The sequence below is a fragment of the Pseudophryne corroboree genome, chromosome 6, assembly GCF_028390025.1.
Source record: "Pseudophryne corroboree isolate aPseCor3 chromosome 6, aPseCor3.hap2, whole genome shotgun sequence".
Lineage (NCBI taxonomy): Eukaryota > Metazoa > Chordata > Amphibia > Anura > Myobatrachidae > Pseudophryne > Pseudophryne corroboree.
In genome coordinates, this window is record NC_086449.1 from 743241272 (window position 1) to 743254754 (window position 13483).

The window sequence follows — 13483 nt, forward strand, 5'->3', positions numbered from 1 at the left end:
CCTCAGAGTCTGAGGATCCCTTGGGAAGGAAGGAAATCTCAGTCTCCCTTTCAAGCCTACGCTCTCTCAGCCGTCTATCCACCCGGATGGATAACTGCATGAGCTGATCCAAGCTATCAGGCAAGGGATATTGTACCAGTTGGTCCTTTATCTGGTTAGAAAGACCTCTTCGGTACTGGTGTCTCAGGGCTGGGTCATTCCACTGGGTATCATGGGCCAACCTCCGAAACTCCGTACAGTAAATCTCAACTGGCCTTCGCCCTTGCTTAAGGATCGAAATCTGAGCCTCGGCTGAGGCCGTCTTGTCAGGGTCATCATACAACATGCCCAGTGCCGTAAAAAAAGCATCAACACTTTTAAGCGACGGACAGTCAGGCTGCAACCCATATGCCCAGACCTGTGGGTCTCCTTGTAGCAAGGAAATCACTATGCCCACCCGCTGAATCTCCGACCCAGAAGACTGAGGCCTAAGCCGGAAGTATAGCTTGCAGCTCTCCTTGAAACAAAAGAACTGCGAGCGATCTCCAGAAAAACGATCCGGGAGATTTACTTTCGGCTCCTTAACCCCTGCAGGTGCTGCTGCTGCGGGAGCTCCGCCAGCAGCCTGGGAGGTGTGCATTTTAATGGACAAATCATTAAATTGTCGAGTCAGGACCTGCACCTGATCGACCACCTGTTGCAACGTATTTTGAGGGGTATGCTCCATATTCCCACAAAATTTCAACAGGAGTATTAGGCTGCTGAATATGTTATGCACACCAGTGCCTGCAGGAAAGTACTGGTGTCAGGACTGTTATGCACTCCAGTGCCTGCAGGAATGTACTGGTGTTTGAACTGTTGTGCAAAACAAATGGACTTACAGACAGACTGGGGAATATGACATAACGTACACAGAAGGTGATAGGGTAACAAAATACACACAAAGTGAACAGAGAAGCCCAGAGGCTAAGGAACTGGGTATCTCCCTTGTATTAGAACTGCTCAGATGAGAAAAGCAAGATGTTGTGTTTTAATACGTAGAGAACCCGAAATGCTGTTGCTAAGGGCAACAGCAAAACCCTAAAGGGTTACCAACAGGTGTGGCAGTAAACTCCTTGGTCAGAGATGGAATGATAGACACAAGGAGAGTCTCCACAATCCTAATTCTCACTTGCAGTGCACAGGTTCAGCTTACTGCCACTAAACTGACCCCTGACACCTAGAAAAGTGAGACAGGATTAGACAGGCAAGTCTTAGAATACAGCCGCAAACTTGCTAAGTTCACAGAGTAGTAACAGAACCCCAGCAAGCTAAACGACTGACTCCAGTCTTACTGCTAGGTCTGGATTGGCAGAGTGTAATACCAAATCCCCAGGCCTATTTGCAGTAAGCAACAAACAAATACAAAGCTACACAGTACTGGCTAACTTTCAGAAACTGACTAACCAACAAAGATTCAGCAGCATCTGCTTACCCTGAGAAGAGGCCTTATAAAGCAGGTGCTGTCCACGCCCCACTCAGACCTCACAGACTGTGAGCACAAAAACCAGCACCGGATCCCCTGCCATGCACAGAGCCTATAACCACTGCACAGCAAAAGACCCGAACCGGAGTATCAGCTGCGCTCAGGTCACTCCGCTAGCACTTGTCTCCCGGTTGCCATGACGACGTGGCAGCACAGGGCAGGAGACCCTAACAGACATGTCCTCTGGGCGCAATTTACAGGACATGCTCTGTTGCTGGTGGTGGCCTCTGTTAAGCTATTTTTGACCTTCCTTGGTTCTTCCTGATTTATTTTTGTTATTATCGACTTTTGGGCAGCCTGTGCTGGGGAAATTAGCCAAGAGGGTGCACTTTCTGATGCGGATTGGGGGCCTATTCTCACCCCAATCCGATTCAGATCCAACTATTATTGTATATTAAACACGTCTCAGCCCCACCCAGCTTATTTTCCTAGTGATTCTAGCTGTTCAAAATGCTGACTTCCTGAATGTACCTTTTGTCACCTTGTGTGGTAATGCCTTGTGGTCCAAGCATTTTGGGAGGTATATAGGCATGAAGGGGATAGGGTTAATATAGCGGCGGTTAGGATGCCGGCAGTTGGAATACCGACGCCGGAATCCCAACACTGGTCAGAATAATGTTCATGTGATAACAAAATTCAATATGATAAGAGATGTATACATTTTTAGGGTGACCATTTTATTCCTTTTACCTGGGACACTCATGGATTACACAGGTTCTGTGGCTGGCTGACTTCAAGCCTACATTTCAGCTGGTTTTAATCAGCCACAGAACCTGTGTAATCCATGAGGTAAAAGGGATAATTTGGTCGCACTATATAGGCGAGTGTGTGGTAAGAAGATACAAGACTGTAGGGTAAGGCAAACTTAACACAGGTGGTCACCATCTAATACACAGATTACTGAAGCAGAGAATAAAATGGAGGATATAACCCTTTCACCTGTCACATGGGATAAAGGCAGCAAAGCATACAGTATGCAGACAAATGCAGATCTGCACAGAATAGAGTAGACTTAACCAGCAGAGTGCAGAGCATTAACTAATCAAATAAGATCACTGACAATATGATATAATAATAGAAGTGCTGTGGATACAGTACAACTACTGCATTTAAAGCACCTGGTATTTCAGGCCGTTAAGGTAATTTGTGAAGGAAACAGTTTATGCATTTTTTCCCCCTCTTTTATCTGATAAAGAATAATAATTAATATAGTTTCTACCTGCAGCTTCACCTGCGTGTATTTTGTATTTAATGCAGATAGCAATGTTACCGTAGAGCCTCCCTGTATACAATATTTGTTGTTGCGGTTGTATTGCTTAGGGCGGTATTCAATTCTTTTTACACGCTTCCACACCCGTTCTGTTTCTGCTGATGAGCATGGTATCTTAATTTCAGCTCGTTACCCCCGGGGGGTAGCGAGGGCAAAAAACCCTTTAGGCGGCTAAAACTGATTATTATGAGCGTGATATGCACAATAACGGGGATCACTTAAAGGATATTGGGCGTGATATATCATTTGAATACCGCCCTTAGAGTACAAGATCTCTGCTTGTACTGACTCGAGAATAGGTTATATACCGTTGACCATGCAAAAAAACATCCACTTGTCAGTTCCACCCCTACTTTAAGTAGACCTTGCAAAGTTTACTGGGAATGGGAATTGAAGTCTCTTAAACTAGAAGGAAAGTCATTGTACATTCAAGGAATTTGATGAATAAAATACATCTTTTCATTTACTGCATCCTGCCAATATTATGGTCTCTATAACGTTTCTTTTGAGAGATTTAGCTTTGAGTATTTGTTAGATTGAAGATGCCAATACATTTTGTTTTAGATATTGCTCAGCTTTAACTTGACAGATCGAGATGAATCAAAGTGCATGTTATTTCTAGGAGCTTCCACTGCAAAATGATGCAGTTTTCATGGAAATTGGTTCAGTAGTCTTTGTGCCAACTTGGAACAGACAGACCCAACGTTCTAATATTAGTATAGATCAGTGGTTCTCAAATTGTGTGCCGTGGCTCCCTGGGGTGCCTCAGGGCATTTGCAGGGGTGCCTTGGAATGGTGGTCCAGGACCAATGCAAATTACTTATGGTCAATGTAATACGCAAAACCAGTGCTGGCGGCTGCCAATCATAAAATGTGTGGACAAACAGAAACAAATTTTGTCCCTCACCATATAACTAAACCTAAGGATGACATACTGTATAAACACAATTTACTTAATGTAATATTTCTAAAGTTCTTAATAAGAAACTTTTCGCCTAGGGGTGTCGTGAAAAAAATTCTTATGTTCTAGGGGTGCCGTGATTCAAAAAAGTTTGGGAACCACTGATATAGATACATCATCTCCTTTTATGGGTAAGGCTCATCTGGTAGTAGAAAGGCCTCGTAAAATGGTGGGTGGAATCCACCTGTGCTGCAGTTCACTATGGGGGATATTTAATAAACACAATTATTTAAAAAAACAAACAGGCAAATGTGATATTTATATTTCTGTGGACGGAGAAAAGTTTGTTAAATAAAGAAGATAAATAATATCTCTTCATCAGTGGCAGTTGCAGCGTACACCAGCCGCCAGGGGAGCCACACCAACTGCCAGTGGGTCCTAGCCGGTGATGTTTGGCAGTGTTTGGGGTGGCAGTTGGTGTGGCTCCCATATTTGAATTTTGTACTGCGCTGCAACCGCCACTGGAGAAGAGATATTTATCTGTTTTTTTAAACAAACTTTTCTCCGTCTCCAGAAAACATAAATATCTAATTTCCTGACTTTTTATTAAATAAGTTTATTAACTATCTCCCTATATGATACATATTGGGGGTAATTCCGAGTTGATCGCAGCATCAAATTTGTTAGCAGTTGGGTAAAACCATGTGCACTGCAGGGGGGGCAGATATAACATTTGCAGAGAGAGTTAGATTTGGGTGGGTTATTTTGTTTCTGTGCAGGGTAAATACTGGCTGCTTTATTTTTACACTGCAAAATAGATTTCAGTTTGAACACACCACACCCAAATCTAACTCTCTCTGCAAATGTTATATCTGCCACACCTGCAGTGCAAATGGTTTTGCCCAACTGCTAACAAATTTGATGCTGCGATCAACTCGGAATTACCCCCATTGCTAGATCAGAGCTCTGAACCAAAGACATTATCATCATGATGGCACCAGGGACGTGCAGTCAGGGGAGGCAGTGCCTCCCCTTTCATAATGATTAAAATAATACTAAGAAGATACTTATGACACAGAATATCTTCTTAGTATTATTTTAATAATGAATCCTTTTGCCTTTATATTTTTATTTTATTTTTTACGATGTATAAAACATGTGTTGGAGGCACCCCTCTTGGTGCCTCCCGATCTGACAGTGAATAGGCCGGAAGCGGGGGGCGGGGCCAAGCATCGGGCATCAAAAACCCATTCCAAAAACCCCTGTAAGCGGCACCTAAGTGCAGTGCCGCTGTGATAGGGGCGTGCTGTCAGCTCATATGAAAGCACGCCCCTGTCACTGAAACAGATGTGATTGGACAGTGAGCGGGGGCGGCCCTACCATTACCACAACCCTCTCTGGACTGTGTCTGACAGGTGCACAGATCTCTGTGCTCCTGTTCCCGCTTCTCCCGTGTCTCGGCCGATGTCCCTGCAGCTGTCTGTGTCAGGTTGCGGCCGGCACTGTCCTTCAGATGCCCCCCTTCCCCCCCAAGTGGGCAAACATCGGGCATACTGTTCCACTCACTGTGAAAGACGCAGGGGCATGAAGCTGCTCCAGGGCTCACTTCCCCCTGCACACACAGCTCATCCAGCGTAAAGTCAGCAGAGGATACAGTGGGTCCTCCTTCCCTCCCTGCTCACCAATCTGGTTCTGTTAGCCATCTGGTCAACTCTCCTGCTTAGTACAGTATGTCCCTCCCATCAGCTTCCTCCTTTCTCCTCAGCTTCCCTTTCATCTTCTCCCTCCCCTCAGAGCTCTAAATGCCCCGCCCCCCTGGCGACCCCCCCGCCCCCCTTCTTCAACACACACACCCTCCTCCTCCTCACACACACTGGTCCACCAGAAAAATGGAAGAAGAGACCAAGCATTATAACAGACTGCTTCAGCATGGGAAGGAGTTTCCAGATACTGTTTTCTATGTAAATGTGAGTACATACCTTTCATATTATTGTCATTTTAATATAGCATTGTCTGCATTACCACTTTTCTCTACTGTTTTTAACACGCGCTCTCTCTCATAGTAATACCCCTTTTCCACTAGCGTAGCACGGGTCGCAGCCGTGTTGCCTGACACGGCTGCGACCCGTGCTACAGCCCCCTGCAGACAGCGCTCACCAACCCGGCAATTGCCGGGTTGGTGACGTGCTAGTGACACGGCAGGGGCGGCGCTGGGAGATCACATGATCTCCCAGCGCCGCCCTCCCTATGCACTGTGAACGGGAGCACGACACGGCTCCCGTTCACACTAGACAGCTAGCCGGGTTGAACACGTGTTCAACCCGGCTAGCTACCAGGGTAGGATTCCCGGATCACTTAATCCGGGAATTTGCCGGGGGACCCGTTTCCACTAGAGAAAAACACAGGTAAATGCGCGCCCCCACGCATTTACCCGTGTTTAAAAAAGTTAGTGGAAAAGGGGGATTAATAAATGGATCACCTGCCAGGTCACCTCAACCACTCCTCCCCTCCCATCTCCTGCCCATTATTACCCTCCCTGTTCTCAGTCCTCTGCATTCCCATCGCTGTGACAAATGCATGCAATGCACAGGACCCAGGGGCTCCTGTGCATTGCACACCATGCACTCAATATAGATACACCTATGTCTACCAAGTAGGCAATGTTATAAAGAGCTCCGGTGCAATGCTGCGGAGCAAGGCGTCTCCCTCGCGGCATTGGGGGCACCTTTAAAATTTTGTTATGGTGCCAAAAAAGTCATAATTATGCCACGGATGCATTCAGTGGCCCTCCCTGCACCACACAGTGTTTCGGGCCAGCGCCTTCTCCATGCCGTGTGACATCATGTAGGTGCCACCCACCACAGCGCCCATAACCAGTCAAGCCCAAGATCATCTCTGGGTCGAGTAACTGATCTTTAGGTGTCTGTGTCCTGCTGGCTGCTTATCATGGTGTCCTCAGCCTCACACAGGGGTGCATCACATAAGAGATATGGACATCAGTCCAGTATCCAACACAATGCAAAAGAGGGGTGCACTCACCAGATTTTTTAAAAAGGTTTTAAAAGTTTTAATCTGCAAAATGTCATGGTGCTAAAGGTCCTAAAATGGGATATAGTTAGGATCCCGGCATTCGGGATCCTGGCACATAGGGAGGGGTTAGAGTTAGGCTGCAGGGAGGAGGGGTTAGGGTTAGACTGCGTGGAGGGGAGGGTTAGGGTTAGACTGCGTGGAGGGGAGGGTTAGGGTTAGACTGCGTGGAGGGGGGGTTAGGCTGCGGGGAGGGGAGGGTTAGGGTTAGACTGCGTGGAGGGGAGGGTTAGGGTTAGACTGCGGGGAGGGGGGGTTAGGGTTAGGCTGCGGGGAGGGGGGGTTAGGGTTAGGCTGCGGGGAGGGTTAGGGTTAGGCTGCGGGGAGGGGAAGGTTAGGGATAGACTGCGTGGAAGGGAGGGTTAGGGTTAGACTGCAGGAAGGGGGGTTAGGGTTATACTGCGTGGAGGGGAAGGTTAGGGATAGACTGCGTGGAGGGGAGGGTTAGGGTTAGACTGCAAAGGAGATATTAGGGTTACGCTGCAGGGAGGGGAGGGTTACTGTTAGGCTGCTGGGAGGGAGGGTTAGAATTAGCTGTACCTGCCTCCTGCACCACTGTGACTTTTTGCTGAATAAAACTTTGGGAACCTTAACAAAAATAAAATAACAGTCTGGTATTGACAATATAACACTCCCTTATATGTTATAGAGCTTCAGCCTTCCCCTAAAGGTTCAGCCTTGGTAAGATGCTGTATCAAATTAAAGTAAAATGTGGGGAAATAGGGGTTCTGGTGACCAACGGTGTTAAAAGCGTATTTAGAATATATATATACACACACACACACACACACACACACACACACACACACACACACACACACACACACACACACACACACACACACTATGTATATATTTACATATGTATGTGTGTGCTGTATATAGAAATATACTGCCTATCTATACACACACATTAGATACATTGTGTCAGGTCAGATCTCAGTATGCCCCCAGCTCCACCCCAACCCCTCTATCTGCTGCTTCCATCACGCCCCCACTCCTGCCCCATCCGGTCTGGTATTGCCTCTTTCTCTTTCCTACCCCAGCCCTCTCCCATACTTACCCCATTTCCATCGGGCAGCCAGGTCCTCCTCCTAGGCTAGATCTGTCCCGTCTCCTTTTGCGCATACATGTCAGAGACAGGACAGACCTTACCAAATTTACATCATCACTAAGTGCCATTTCCATTTATTTTATCAGATTATGGTCACATTAACAACGTTTTTTCCCCTTTATAGGCTCTCACAATACATTATTATAACCTCTGTGCAGAACACACCCCAACAACACTGGTGACATCCTCTATGGCGGTACACAATAGGCCTTTCATAAATTCCAGCTCCAGGCCCATATGGTCCATTATCTGGCACTGGGGGCATGTCCGCAGCCACGGTGACCTCAGAGTCTGCCTGGCTGACAGGCACCTTGTAAGGCAGCTGCAGACTTGTCTTGCTAGGTCTGCCTTGCGGGGTGAGAAGGGCTTTATGGCAGGGAGATTACTGCAGCAATTAACAAAATAGCATTCACTCCCACTCCCTCCCCAGTGCCAAACACTAATATTTGATTTTTATTTTATAAAAATGTACAACATATTAGCTGCCTGTTTGATGAGCAGGCAAGCTACGGGCATTGGTGGCATTGGAATGAGATGTGAAATGGCAGCGGGGGAGGTAGATGGTGGTGATTTTGTAGGCCATTAGTGGCAGTGGCAGCAATTAGCGGTAGCGGGCATCAGGGGCGGTGGCAGTAGCAGGCATCGGCTCAGGGGCAGTAGCAGGCATCAGGGACAGTGATAGTAGCAGATATTGGCTTGGGTAGCGGGCATCAGCTCAGCGTGTCATCGGCGGGACTCAGCGGACATTGTGGCTGCAGTGCCTCACCAGCCACTGACCTCACCGCACGCCACTGGATGGCACATGTACACACAAAACACATATAGATGTGAACTTAGGACCCTATTCAGTAAGGATCAAATTCCGCATTTAGCAGAATTTGCAATCCTTTTTCTCGCATGCTGAGTGCATCCCATCGCAGGGCAAGGCCACCCAGCATGCTAACCGCCGCCTCCCTGTTGTGACCACGCTGAAATTGCGGTCGCACCTCAATTTCAGTGTAAACACAGAAAATAAGGAAGCCTTCTGCCCATCTTTTTGATCGGAGTGGCTGCGTGTGACGTCACGCAGCTGCCCCGATCATACCCACACCACTCCCCCCCCCCATTCGACTGCCGACACCCCTGTCTCCGCCTAGAAAATGGATTGTTGCCGCCCCCTCCCGCACCGCAAATGCCTCTGCCTGATTGACAGTCAGAGATGTTTGCATTTACTGTGGGGTGACCGCATTAAATGCTGAATGGACGGCCAGTAAATGCTGGATGGGCCCTGTGCATGCGCCCACATCATCATCGTATTTTTTGCTGTTGGATCCCCAATTTCGATAAACCCTGAATAGGGTCCTTAGTGACTGAGCTCAGTGTGTCGTACAGCGGAATAGTGATGGTGGCCCATTGGATCATTGAAACATCCTTGTATTTGGTGCAATAACATTCCTTAGCACTACTATATTATGTAACACTGGATCCTACATATGATTGGGGCTTGTGATGCTAAGGTTATGTAAGAGGTGTAGAACTGAGCTAATGTACATTAGCTGCTGTGGAATTGCTGTGGAAACAGTGGCCAGTTTTCTGCATAATACCGGTGGGGAAGAAGGGCTGGCACTGCCCCCCTTCCCCCGTCCTAAAATCTGCCACACCCAGTAATTGCACTGGCAGTGGAAGTGGTTTCGATAATCACTTGCCGGCCAGGTGCTTCCAATTTGAAGCCACTTTCGCTTCTATTCCACATGCCTTACCTGGCTTCTAGTGGCTGCATCCAACGCAGTCCCCAGAAGTATTTTTCTTCTGTGCGCATACAGTACATGAATCACGCATACCCACACTTGTAGACCCACCCAAAATGAAAAAGTAGAAGCTGCCGCTGGTAATTATACTATTTTTACCACTGAGTGGTCAGAAAAACTGAATTCTTAGCTTGATCCATAATTTACTTTGGATTTTTTTTTTTTATTACGTTTATATTTTTTTCCAGTTTGCATTGCTTTGCATTGATCCTAAATATAGAGAACCGTAGACATTCATAAAATAAAAGGCTTTATTCATCTACATTAGATACAATAAGTGATGTAGCTATGACTTTGTAGAAGACAATTACATTCATGCACTTTATTCTCTCCTGACAGTTTCAATGCACTGTAAAGTAAAACACGTAACACACTGGGGCAGATGTATTAAGCCTGGAGAAAAGATAAAGAAGTGATAAAGCAGTGATAAGCGCAAGATGATAACGCAGCAGCCAATCATTATGAATATGAAAAATGACAGTTAAGAGCTGATTGGCTGGTGCGTTATCACCTTGCACTTATCACTGCTTTAGCCCTTCTCCAGGTTTATACATCTGCCGTATTGTCTTAATTGCCAACCACAAAACACAACTTTGCCTGATAATTTACATTCACTGTAAAAAGTAAAGTGCTGATAATGAATGTACATTGCGTTGTCGTATCCTATAGGGTGTAATGCAGTTGCTGTAAAAACAATTATACAAAAATATTGCATTCTTCAGCTGTTATATAATACACTGTCCAATAACACAAAAATGTAGTTAAAATGTGAATATTATATGGAGAGTTGTCTAGATTGTCAAATATGTAGAATTTCACATTATGGGCCAAAAAATCCTCTGAACGTCTTGGCTGATGTTGTGCTTTTTTTCCTATTTTTACTTATGAACAAGGAATTTCCAATATGGCTGCCTCCATGAGCAAAACATATACTGTATACCAATTTCCCACACAGTAGAGAAGACACGTTCTTGCTTGTAATTAAAGCAAAAAGGCAAGTGACTGGCCAAAACCATGCTGCACTGCAGGTGGGGCAGATGTAACATGTGCAGAGAGATTTAGATTTGGGTGGGGGTGTTCAAACTGAGATCTAAATTGCTGTATAAAAATGAAGCCATTTGTGGCCTACATACAAAAGCAGCCAGTATTTAACCTGCACAGAAACAATAGAAATGTATTTGCTCCAATTGCATGGCAACATGCTTTCTTCCGGGCACAAAGTTACTTGATTTTTTGGCTTTACTTACAGACATGAAGCAGGCCCATTGTCCTTTTAATCATCACATAAGCATGGATGACATGCATGTAACCAGTTGTCTTTCCAATACATCCTTTGATTCTGTGTTGTAAGTAGGATAAACACATTACATACTATCAACTAATGGTCTTTCTAACGTTACAATATTGTGACAGCAATGACTACAGTCATGGTGTATAGAGTGGATTAGAGAGGTACTTTGTATGGTTTAAGGATTAGAGTGCGGCAGTATAACCATTTGTGTACAGTGTTACTTAGTACATTTTCGAGACAGACATTCACAGTTTGTGGCTTGTAACACTTCGTGTTCCACTGTAGTCCCATTGTTGCAAAAGAGGAGAACTTTCATCGACTCTGTCTGTTTTGCAGAACAACATATGCATTGCTCTTCCATACTGTTTGTCTCAGCGGCGTAGATAGACTTACTGGTGCACTTGCCCTGAAACATACAAAATAAAAGCTGTAGAATAATAATGTAAGTGGTGAGTTCTCTACTGATCATGTGACACTGTGCAGCAATGATGTCAGCGGCACCAACCAGCCACAGAAAGAACAGAGACGTGGATGCTGATGGAGCAGCTGCGGTTCTCAAAGTGCCCGCTGCCCAGATGAGTAGTTTATGTTGGTGAGGATGTTTATTTGGTGGGGTAGGGGGGTGTGGAGTGTGTATTCACAGAGGGTAGGGTGAGCAGGGAGGGTGTTGCCATACATCTGTTATCCGGAACCTGGGCGCACCTGTACGGGAAATGTCATGTGTACACTGCATTCTATGGGACATGTACTAAGCCGTGATAAAAGTGGAGAAGTAAGCCAGTGGAGAAGTTGCCCATGGCAACCAATCAAAAAAAGAGAAAATGGGAGGCTGCGCTAAATTAATATAATATAACAACAATGATAATTTGTCTATTAATTGCACAATTTAATAATAAAAAGTAATATCGCTAAAATATTGTGATAAATATACCATAAAATACATGCAACATCAATGTAGCTTTGTAAAAACATACAATTGGGGTATGAACATTTAAGGGGTTACCCAATTTGCCAGCAATGGAGAAGTTTGTAGGTGGAAAGTCCGTTCCAAAGTAATCCCCCAGATTGGTCCGAGTCCAGTATATATAGGTATTTGAGAGGTAAGCAGTGTCCCATATAATAGCAAATTACCGCTAGAGGATGTGATGCTCCTGGATTTTGGATGATGAGCTCCTCATGCAGTGCGGTGTATAGAAATCATCGGTTCAGTCTGCTATTGGAATCCTCAGAAGGGACCCAAGCCAGATACACTTTGCAGGAAGACCGAACCACCCCCACTAAGATCTGGACCATCACACGTATTCTGAGGATTCCAATAGCAGACTGAACCGATGATTTCTATACACCGCACTGCATGAGGAGCTCATCATCCAAAATCCAGGAGCATCACATCCTCTAGTGGTAATTTGCTATTATATGGGACACTGCTTACCTCTCAAATACCTATATATACTGGACTCGGACCAATCTGGGGGATTACTTTGGAACGGACTTTCCACCTACAAACTTCTCCATTGCTGGCAAATTGGGTAACCCCTTAAATGTTCATACCCCAATTGTATGTTTTTACAAAGCTACATTGATGTTGCATGTATTTTATGGTATATTTATCACAATATTTTAGCGATATTACTTTTTATTATTAAATTGTGCAATTAATAGACGAATTATCATTGTTGTTATATTATATTAATTTAGCGCAGCCTCCCATTTTCTCTTTTTTTGCTTACTTTGTGGGGGTGACTCCCCTCTAATTTGAGGCAGCAGCTTGGTGAAACACCTTATACCTAAAGCGCCTGAGTACCCTTAGGGTAACCGAACTTCTACATGGCAACCAATCAGCTGCTCTGTATATTTTTATAGTATGCAAATTATAAATGTTACATCAATCCTGATTGGTTGCCATGGTCAACGTCGCCTCTGGCTCACTTTTCCACTTTTATCACTGCTTAGTACATGTCCCCCTAAGAGCGCTAACTGCAGATAACTCTCGCAACCTAAACTTACACTGTATGGAATCACAAAGCAACACCTAGATAGGAAGAATATCGCTACTAGGCAACATCTTGCATTGTAATTGTAGTAATGGTCATTAGTAGAGTTCTGTGTAAAAGTATGAACGAGTTTCCTGACTCGTATGTAGTGTAACAATATATGGTCCTGTGCCGACGTTTTTCGCAGCTCCCCCTCCCGGAATTATGCTGCTGGCATTTGCGCAGAAAACAGCACAATCCCTGTCATTGCACCTAATACTCTGCTACAATTTTTCCAGTGTGCTCTCTGTAGGTCGTCTAGAGCAGTGATTTTCAACCTTTTTTTACTTGCGGCACACCGAACAATATTTTAAAATTGCCAAGGCACACCATCAGTTCCCCACAGAAAAAAACTAAAAACACACATTGGCCATCACAGTAAACAAAGAATCCACACATACATTGGCCTACACAGGAAAAACAATCACATTATTCCCCACATAAATCATGTTACTCCCTACATAAATCGCATTGCTCCCCACATAAATCATGTTGC

General features: G+C 45.1%; 1 protein-coding gene across 2 annotated transcripts in view; it reads right to left on the reverse strand.

Moving 5' to 3' along the window:
* Window positions 1-9900: 9900 nt before the first annotated feature.
* VWF (von Willebrand factor) overlaps window positions 9901-13483 on the reverse strand; it is a 487638-nt gene continuing 484055 nt past the window's right edge. For both annotated transcript variants that reach the window (XM_063928500.1, XM_063928501.1), the window contains one exon: window positions 9901-11360. In XM_063928500.1, the coding sequence (XP_063784570.1) occupies window positions 11172-11360 (189 nt within the window). In that variant the 3' untranslated portion in view covers window positions 9901-11171. The remainder of the gene's footprint in view (window positions 11361-13483) is intronic.